This window comes from Malania oleifera, chromosome 2, assembly GCF_029873635.1.
Source record: "Malania oleifera isolate guangnan ecotype guangnan chromosome 2, ASM2987363v1, whole genome shotgun sequence".
NCBI classification, from domain to species: domain Eukaryota; kingdom Viridiplantae; phylum Streptophyta; class Magnoliopsida; order Santalales; family Ximeniaceae; genus Malania; species Malania oleifera.
Genome location: NC_080418.1, coordinates 136021368 through 136032126, shown reverse-complemented (window position 1 = coordinate 136032126; position 10759 = coordinate 136021368). Strand labels below are relative to the sequence as shown.

Here is a 10759-nt window from a genome sequence, read left to right as displayed (position 1 = left end):
ATTTTTCTCATTGAGTTTATGGCAATAATCCTTCCTTATCATTTCCATATTTGGTTCAAATTTTGTATTTAAAACCATAATATTTTTCCTTTGGTTTTCTTCTTGAAGAATTTCTCTTTGATCTTCTGTTAAAATTTGAGATTCAGTTGGAGAATTTGACTCAGGGATTTCTTGATAATATCCTTGGGGTATTTCAGGACCAAAATCAACACTTTTTAAGTTTGAGATTTCTGCTTGGTTCAACATATGTATAAAGACTTGAAATACTCTTTCTTGCTAAATCAATTGATTGTTTTGAAGATTGTCCCACACTTTGGCTTCTTGTTAATAGGGATTGAAAGTTGATTTTAACATTTCCACTTTCATCTTGAATAACTTTTGTAGCAGCTATCTTTTGAATATCTGGAATAATTTCATGATCTATTTCATTTAAGTTGTTGAATTCCTAATATCTCGGGCTTGAATCTCATGCCATAGAAGTTTCTTGGGATGAGATACAAAGGATTTTCTGTTAAAATTTGCTTGAAGCATAATTGTTTCTCCTTTTTCACTCGTTTGAAGTGAATTAGGTAAAACTATTGAAGTTGTTGCCTTGTAAGAAACTTTGTAAACCATTTCAAGGTTTGAACTTCTTGAATCCATGTCGTAACCTTTGATTTGAATATCAAGTGTTAAAAGCTTGTATAATGATTTATCTTGAAAATTAGCCCTAATGTTTGGATAACATTCAAATGGACCTTCTGCAATATATATATATACAAGATGAATTACGTATATGTATATATATATATCGGATTATTTACGTATATATATAAATATGTATCAGATTATATCAGATTATTTATATATATATATATATATATATATATATATTTGTCTCCAAGGCTACCTATGTAACTACAATTATCCTCAACCGTCCACGTGTCCTAGCCGTTAAAATAATCCTCCAAACAGGAAAAAAAAAACGTTTGTTTCCCGCGAAACCCTCTGGGCCCTTGTCCAAAAACACCCACGGCTCACCCTTTCCCCTACAATCCCTCACCGTCAATCCTCTGTAATGCCATCAACAATCCAACCTGTATCCCATCTTTCTGCAACTGCATTCCTTCTCTCTCCTTCCTCTTTCTCTCTCCTCTCCCTCTCCCTCTCCCTCTCTTTTCTCCAATCTATAGATGTCTCTCTCTCTCTGCAACCCTTTTTGCCATCCCCAGAAACCCACCACTCTGACCCCATCCCTCCTCTAGGCCACCCCCTCCTTCATCCCTCTCTCCTCCCCTGCCATGGGCAATTGTTGCTCCCGTGGGAGCAACGACGAGGAACCCCCGAAGAGTAGAAGGGGAGGATCCGTAACCGGCAAAACCGAAAATGGGGGCAATCCCCCCTCGCCCAATCCTGCAACCTCACCTAGGCCTGCAGCCCCGGTCGCTAGCCCTGGGCGTGTCAAACCCGCCAAGCCTGCCCCCATCGGACCTGTCTTGGGCCGTCCCATGGAAGATGTTCGATCAATTTACTCAATCGGCAAGGAGCTCGGGCGAGGGCAATTTGGAGTTACCCATTTGTGCACCCAAAAGGCCACCGGCGAGCAATTCGCCTGCAAGACCATAGCCAAACGGAAGCTCGTTAACAAGGAGGATATTGAGGATGTTAGGAGGGAGGTTCAGATCATGCACCATTTGACAGGGCAGCCTAATATTGTGGAACTCAAAGGGGCCTATGAGGACAAGCAGTCTGTTCATTTGGTGATGGAGTTGTGTGCGGGAGGGGAACTTTTCGACCGGATTATTGCCAAGGGGCACTATTCGGAGCGTGCTGCAGCGTCATTGTTGAGAACGATTGTGCAGATTGTGCACACATGCCATTCTATGGGGGTCGTCCACAGGGATCTCAAGCCCGAGAATTTCCTTCTTCTGAACAAGGACGAGAATTCGCCACTTAAAGCCACAGATTTTGGCTTGTCAGTGTTTTTCAAGCAAGGTTTGTTTCTTTTCATCCTATCTGTTTTCCTTCTAATCTTTATGACGAGTGATAGACATAGCTTCTCTTTTTTGAAAAAATAAAATTCTATCAGACTTCCTGCATTATTATGTGTATATTTTGGGAGGTCATCTTAAAGCACGATTCACTGTTTAATGATTGTGTGAAAGAAAAAGTAGTATCAAGGTTTTGTTGAGGAAACATGGAATGTACCAATGTTTCAATTCTATCAGATGCCTCTGAACACACACCAATATAATATTTAGAGTGCAAAAATTTTGCAGAATGTACTACTGAACTGCAAGTCTGCAACACATGTTGGTTCTTTATGCTATTTTAGTTTTAGTGCTTCCAACTCTCAACTCATTGTTCTGTGAGTTGTGATATTATTATCTGAAGTAAGCCTGCAATATTTATTAGTATGGCATTTAAACACCCCATGCAAATGGCGTAATTGAGTTTTAATTTTTGAAAATAGATGATCTGGTGAGAACAAACACCTGATCACCTAGATGTTTGAAACACAGATTTCATAACTCCAATTCTTTAGTGTCCTTATCTCTAAGAATCATGAAAAAGAAAAAACTCATATGGTGTGGGATTGTACAGTTTTTTTTTTTTTTTTACTTTACATTTCATGGGAAATAGAATGAGTAGATCTTAGATCATCTTAAGAGTGGATTTTTTTTTTCCCGCAATATTTACCTGTAGATCTTAGCTCTTCTTAAGATTGAAATAGTTTGCAATTTTTCTACCAACAGGAGAAGTGTTTAGAGATATTGTTGGCAGCGCTTATTACATTGCACCTGAGGTCTTAAAGAGGAGATATGGGCCTGAAGTTGATATATGGAGTGTCGGAGTAATGTTGTACATTCTTCTTTCTGGAGTTCCTCCTTTTTGGGCAGGTAAATTACGTCTTCTTTGTTTTTTCAGCTCTTTTTTACTTTTCTGGTCATCCTGAGTTTCCAACAAACCATGATAGACAGACAATGAATTGTTCGGCCATACGATTTAACTTAAAAAGTAAAAAAATTTCGGTTGACAGAGTCGGAGCATGGGATTTTCAATGCAATTTTGCGTGGTCACGTAGATTTCACAAGTGATCCATGGCCTTCAATTTCTTCTGGAGCTAAAGATCTTGTCAGGAAGATGCTGACTTCAGATCCCAAGCAGAGGGTAACAGCATACCAAGTCCTAAGTAAGTATGATATCTCAAGTAGTTCTTTGGCTCCCTCCACAACTGTTGTTCCCTTTAGGAATATCACTTTGCTAATTTGAAGAAAAGAAAAGAAATTGTGAGATCTTGATTTAACCATTCCAGTCCCAAACAGATTAATGATTACGGTGAACTTTGTATTTCATTGCTTATCAAAACTGCTGTGTCACTAATATTATACTACTTTCTGAAAATGCATTGTTTGATTTCAGATCATCCATGGATTAAGGAGGACGGTGAAGCACCTGATACACCTCTTGATAATGCAGTTTTTGACAGGTTCAAACAGTTCAGAGCAATGAATAGGTTCAAGAAAGTTGCGCTTCGGGTATTAACTTTTTCCCTTCAGAAAGCAGTGTCTGCTGAGTTTTTTTCCGTGTCTGGTCAAATACCTTAATTGTTTAATTATTTGGAATTGGTAGGTTATTGCTGGCTGTTTATCAGAGGAAGAAATCATGGGATTGAAGGAAATGTTCAAGGGCATGGATACTGACAATAGTGGGACTATTACACTTGAGGAGCTGAAGCAAGGGCTCTCCAAGCAAGGGACAAAGCTAACTGAATACGAAGTCAAACAATTAATGGAAGCTGTAAGTCCTCAAAAACTACTTTTACCAAAGTATTATAGAACTCATGCACGGTTTAATTCATATTAAGATTTTTTTTTTCCATTTGATGCTGTTGTTCTAATCATTTAAATGCCTCCCTTTATTTTTGGAAAACAGGCTGATGCGGATGGTAATGGAACCATAGATTACGACGAGTTCATCACTGCGACAATGCACATGAACAGAATGGATAGAGAGGAGCATCTTTACACTGCCTTCCAGTATTTCGATAAAGATAATAGCGGGTAATAATAATAATAACAATGAGAATGATAACAACAGGTTAAGCTGTTCTGACTTTTTCTAATTAACATTAGTTCAAACACTTCCAAACTCAGGTATATAACAACAGAAGAGCTTGAACAAGCCCTCCGAGAATTCGGCATGCAAGATGCAAAGGACATAAAGGAAATCATTTCCGAGGTCGATGCTGATAACGTGAGCTTCTTCTTGTTCTTCTTCAGGTTCTTTGGAACACCACAATGTACTCTGGGCAACACATGGGGTTAACTCATTTTCCATCACATAGTTGTCCCTGTCCCATATGTATACCGCAAGGATGCGTTTGTTTCATAAACTAGAGTGGCTAGGTTTGTGTTAAGCCACTATTTACCCGGTGCAGAAAAAGGAAGGGATAGGACAGGCTAAGAAGGGCGTCTTAGCTCATGCATATGGACTAGATCTGGCTGATTCCTCCACTGGCCAGGGTAGGCTATAGCAGACCAAAGGCATAAAAAGAAGAAAAAAAAAAAAAATCCAGTCATGTCCTTCTCCTATCCCTTATATATGGCAGACCAACCTCAGCACAGGATAATTATCATAATCAATCCAGTGAATAATATTCTGCCGAGTCCAGTCCTACAAAACCTTAGCCTGTGAAACCAATGCACCCTCGGGAAATTGGGAAGCTTAGCATATGATTCCATAGTTAGACCATTTGGAGAACAAATTGAGTACTTCTTATTCATGAAAGCCAAGTATATCTATTGTTTTTTCAGAAGGGAATCATACCCCAATATTTTGCTAATCGCCTCACTTCTTGTTAACAGGATGGCAATATCAACTATGAAGAGTTTGTGGCCATGATGAGAAAAGGCAACCCAGAAGTCAACCTAAAGAAGCGGCGTGATGAGGTGTTTGTTTAATTGTGCATTACTGTGCTGGAAGTCACTATCTAAACCTCTCTGCTGTATTAAGGTGGACTGAAGCTGATCGGAGGAATATTTCCGACGCATTCATAGAATATATTAATTTATGAGTGCTCATGTACATTATCTCTTGCATTAGAAAAAGTAGGAGAGGATGTGAGGGAATACTGGTTCAACATGGGATTCTTGGAGTTTTAGGCCTGTGCAATGTGAATTAGTGACGGGTTCTCTGCTTCTGAACATTGTAATCAGCCCTAATTGTCGCCTTACTAATTCTTAGGAGTTGATGGGTGCGAAATTATTTATGACCTCCATTAGAACAGAAAAGACATAATTACTGGCATGTCTACTTTCTCATGACAAACTATATCTTGTTGGCTCAAACATCTTTAGGTTTATTTATTTATTTATTTTGACACAATTCCTAGACCCACTTTTATTAATTAAGCTATAGTTGCCTGCCTATAATGATTGCATAAAAATTCTAGGTCCTTGTGTAATTGTAGTTCCATCTTGTTTTGATGCCAAACATACTAGAATCGAATACCGAAACTTGCTCCCATGTCCTTGTTATTCCATTGCTTCAATTCAATCTTCTAGGTGTTGCTCAAGGCAATGTTAAAAACTTGCTAAAATTGTAGTCTTCTACTTTTTTCAGCAAAAAAAGGAAACTTCATTGCTATTGGCAAGAGTTGGAAGAAGAAATGTAGTCATCTTTAAGGGTTGTTTTTAAATAATAATAATAATAAAAAAACATTTTTGTACCCCAGAAATGTGCTACAACTGCATAACAATGCACCTACCACAGCATCAAAAAATAAAAAACAACTCTCCTATACCAATTCCTAAAAACAAAAAGGCAACAGGATACAATAGAAACATTGCTTCACAGTGAAAACAGAACACACGCCTGTTAAGCTAAAATGGAAATGGAGAAAATATGGAAACGGAGAAAATGGAAACACCTTAAGGAGGATGAGCTGCAACCGCATGCCAAATTCATTCCATCAAAAACATAATTATCAAGTGCTAAAATAATCCATTAAAGACCACGTGCTCATTATCCCATTAGAATGCAATAACTTCTTTCCCTCTATATCTATCCTATGTATCTATAAATAAGAACATTTGTGTTGTGTGAAGTGTGCAAGTGAAGTAAGTGAGCGAGGAGTGTGAGAGTGCTGAAGGTGAGAAAGAGAAAAGTGTGAGAAGAGTTGAGTTGAGTGTGTGTCTCCTCTTGTTTTTCTCCCACGTTATAGTATATTTGCTGTGCTCCATGGACGTAGGTCAGATTAGACCGAACCACGTAAATCTGGTGTTCTTATTTTGTATGTTTATTTTGTTTGTGCGTGTGATTATTGTTCCTAGATCCCTAACAACACTCAGCACCCACTTTCTGCAGTCCTATTCTCTAACAAACCCCTTAAAGAAGCAACAAAAAATCAGCGAACTTAGAAACTCTGAAAGTTTCCAACTACGAACCCACATACACAGCTACATCAAGACCTCTCAGAACCTGCCCTTCACGAATCATTCAATTTCTCTCCTTTCATGATACTTAGAAAATATGACCAGGAAAGAGTTAAAGCCAGTAATTTCCTTCTGTATTTTGAACCTGCCAAATTCCACCACCACATAAGTTAATAGCTGTAAAGGAAGTAGTATCCATGCTTAGGAGCTTAGAGTTCAGACCTTCAATTTAAATTTGTGCAACTTAGGATGAAATGCAATGCAAAATTGAGTTTCATCCAAATCCACAAAAACACTATATCTGATCCTTCGGGGCCTAAAATCCACGCTCCCAAACACAACCTCAATGATAATTCTAAAATAAGATGTCAAATAACCAAAGAAACTCTGATGCAAATGTGTGTGCGCACACGTAAAGCTGATTCTTCCTCCATCCCACAATAATAGTATCCATTAGCAGCTAATTAGCAATCTCTCCTTTTTGGGGTTCATGCCTCAGTTCAAAGTGGAGTGGCATTTATAGTCAGCCCAATCTGGCTTTTTTTTTTTCATCTGCTTGTTTCTCATAGCCTAAACCATTTCCATCTGATGACAAGTTGGTCATTTCAGCTCTGCTTTATCATGGAAATGAGAACACAAATCTCTCCTTCCTCGAGTGCAACATGTTTTTTCTTTTTTAGGTTCATGCCTTCAGTTCAAAGTGGCTTTTGTAGTGATCTGCCTGATAAGACTGGCTTTGTCATGGCTTTTTTAGGTTCATGCCTTCATTTTTCCTCTGATGACAAGTTGATCATTTCAGCTTGGCTTTGTCATGGAAGTGAAGTAGGACTATTTTTGCTGGAGAAAGACATTTGAGATCATCGGTAGGCTTGTGCTTATGCTGGATTGCTGGGGCAGTATAAATGGCCCTCAATGCTCTGGTGTTGTGGGTTTTTTATTATACAGGATAGCAGCATTCTATGACAAAAGTTCAGAACTGAAAAATTGAATCCACCCAAACTGACTTTTAAAACTTTTCAAGAGTGAAGCCTAGTGAAGTTTCGAATTCTATCATCAGCAAAAAAATGGTTGCACACATAAGATACAAGCCCAAAATGTGATAGAGGGTTTAGAGCCTAGGAAATGCCATGATTGTGTAAGAGGGTGACCAAATTTCCATGAGCCACCCAAAATGTGCGAAAAGGTGTAGAGCTTGTAAAAAAGGCTTAGTTGTCCTTGAGGGCTACATGCTTGGAATTAGGAAAGGGTATGGAGCCTACAAACAGCCCGCGTTGCATAGAATCTTGGGCAAGTATACCTGAAGGTTACAAGCCTAGAATGGGAAAAGGGTTTAGAGTTCGAAAAACGCCTCAATTGCCTAAAAGCTTCAGTGAAAATTCTCAAAGATTACAAGCTCAAAAGGTGGGCAAAGAGCATATAGGCTGAAAAAAGTCTCACTTACATGAGAGTTTGTACAAAAAATTTCCAAGGACTACAAGCCTTGGATGGAAGAAAAGGGCATAGAGCCCAAAAGAGTCCCAATTACATAAAAATTTGCCCAAAAATTCCCAAAGACTATGCACATTGACCTAGAATGGGATCGAAAAGGGTGTAGGCCCACATGGACTTAACAACAACAACAACAACAATCAGACCAAACCTTAGTCCCATTAGGTGGGGTCGGCTATATGAATCATTTTCCGCCAATTTATGTGAGTAGGCCCACATGGACTTCAGACTTTATAAAATGATGCAACCAACTCCTATCATGTATACCTTTCCATCCCTATCAATTGAACTAAGACCCCAACATAAAAATCCTCAAGCTAAAATTACAATCTCCTCAAGGGGACTAAACCAACTTTTCTGAAGTTCAAGAAATTGGCCTTTTTTAATAGTAGGTAGTTATACCAATTTTTTTTTTTTTTTCAATTTTTAAAATCTGTGAGCAAAGCATAATAATCTTTTTCACCAAAATAATTTCTCCCCTAAAAAAATTTATTTGGTTAGTGAGTATGGCGCGTTTCTCGTGTGATCGATCGTCAAAGGTATCGCTAGATAGGAAAGTTGCAAGTGAATTGTGGGCAAGTTTTGCGGGAGATTACTCGATTGTGAGTGGATGTCAACTGATGTGCTATTCTAGTGATTGAGGATCAAGGCTTTGTGTTATGTTCGGACAATACACTTTTCTGGGGTATAAGAAAGGTAGGTACAAGCTGGGTGATCTTGTGGCCAATAAAGGGGATTGAGGACATGACTTTTGTTGATGAAGCCATGGAGCAGCGTACTCAGGTAAAGGAAGAGAAACAAATGCAAGAAAATTGCGGCAGTAGTAATCATGTTATTCGGGTGGAGTTAGGGACTCGGGACAAAAATGCGAGGAGTTTTATCTAGGGTCAACAGTATCACGGTATGAATGGGCGTGTGATGCAGATGGAGTTACAAACTCAGGGCAGAGATGACAGGTCATATTATATGGAGTTTCAGCTTGAGAAACTAGCAAAATCACGATGGGCCCATGTACACTAACAGACCACCACTCAAGTATAAAGTTGGCATTCTGGTATTTCATGTATTCATTACTACCAGTAGCAAGGTTTTTACTATTTTTAAAGTTGCAATGCATGACAAAGGGAAAAATAGAAGAATAAGTGTTATAATAAAATGGATGTATTGCATATGTACCAGGTGTGTGAGTTGGTGAGACTTCCAGTGTAGAAAAGGGTGATAGGATGCAGTTCAGTGATGTATCTGTTGTGTGTGAATGACATGTTATTGGCTGGAAAGACTTTAATTGAGGCTAATCAGTTGGGAACGCTGTTGAAAACTTGTGACATGAATGTGTTGGGTACGGCCAAGATGGGTCTTGGTTTGCTAATTCGTATGGACCAGTGTTTTCAAAGGCGAAGGTGTAAGGCGAGACGTTTTACCCCCCACGAGGCGAGGCATACGCCTCAAGGTGTTGAGGCGTAAGCATTTTGGGATTGTATTTTTTAAAATAATTAATAAATAAATAAATTATATAAAGTATAAAAATGAGAAAAATGTTAGAATAATGGAGAAAAAAATAAAAATATGATTCTTAAGTATTAAAAATAAGCCATAAGTTTTCAAACAGATGACAAAAAGCCAAATTACAAATTTCTTCTGCTATTAAGGGGCTGTTTGGGAGACGGTTGAACTCCAGCCTTGAACCCAACCATTATGAGAAAATGGGAATAATTTTTAATATTCATTTAGTCAACTCTAGTTGATTGTAAAACTAATATCCCGTCGAATAGAGACTGAGAGAGAGAGAGCAGAGGCCTCGAGCAGAGGCTTCGTCGCGAGAGAGCTGAGGCTTCGAGCTTTGAGCTTCGAGCAGAGGCTTCGTCGAGAGAGAGCAAGGGCTTTGAGCTTCGAGCTTCAATAAGAGGCTTCTTCAAGGTGCAAGAGAGAGTAGAGGCTTTGAGAGAGCAGACGCTTCATCGAGCTTCGTCGAGGCTTCGAGAGAGAGCAGTGGCTTCGCCAAGCTTCATCAAGGCTTCGAAGAGAGGGCAGAGGCTTCGTCGGGCTTTACCGACAGAGCAAAGGAGAAGAAGCTTCGCGGGAGAGAGAGGGAAGATAGGGTTTCAGTGTGTTTTGGGTTTGGACTTATAAAATTATGTTTTAACCCAAGATACCGAAAGGCGTACGCATTTCATATAAGCCGTAAAAAGGTGTCATTTTTTGGCTAAGGCGTACACATTCATGGAGTTTCTCCTTTGCACATACGCCTTGGTGCGTTTTTCCCCCAAAACACCCTGAGGCGCGGCTCTCTGAAAACAAATTTGGAAACACTGGTATGGATAGAACTGCAAAGAGATTGGTGTTATCTTAGGGTAGTTTTGTGGACAGGGCTACAAGGAGATCAAAGTTATCTCAGGATGGCTTTATGGATAGAGCAGCAGAGAGACTTTGTTTGCTGTCTCAAGGGGGTTCTGTGGAAAATTAATTTGAAATGTCTACCGACCCAAGAACTGGCTGTGATGTTTGGAATATGTCAAAGGTTTCCCATGATTGTGCAATGGGGTGTTTCGGCAGGTAACAAAGTGGACCGTCAATTGTAAGTTTTGTTGAAGACTATGCAGGGGGCTTTGATGATACAAGGCTTGTAGCAGTTTTTGTGTTTGGGATGGTCTTATTGGAAGCTTAAGGTAAAGTCTTCGAGAGTTGCATCTACAACTGTATCGGGGTTGATGGTAGAAGCCAAAGCTACCATCGACAAGTTCAAGCAACGTTGCTTGGACTTGGTGTTTGTTTCCAAGTGCTAAAAAGGAGACGATCCCAAACAAACGTTCAAAGGTCAAGGTGGAGCAATGAGATATGTTTTCAAGTTTCCTAAA

General features: G+C 39.2%; 1 protein-coding gene across 1 annotated transcript; it reads left to right on the top strand.

Annotated features, from left to right (window-relative positions):
- Positions 1-970: 970 nt before the first annotated feature.
- On the top strand, positions 971-5311 carry LOC131149883 (calcium-dependent protein kinase 2-like). Its single transcript, XM_058100674.1, has 8 exons — positions 971-1974; positions 2736-2879; positions 3020-3172; positions 3403-3518; positions 3613-3780; positions 3916-4043; positions 4137-4236; positions 4848-5311. Exons 1-8 carry the CDS (start codon positions 1281-1283, stop codon positions 4941-4943), a joined length of 1599 nt encoding a protein of 532 aa, XP_057956657.1. The 5' UTR covers positions 971-1280; the 3' UTR covers positions 4944-5311.
- Positions 5312-10759: the final 5448 nt, after the last annotated feature.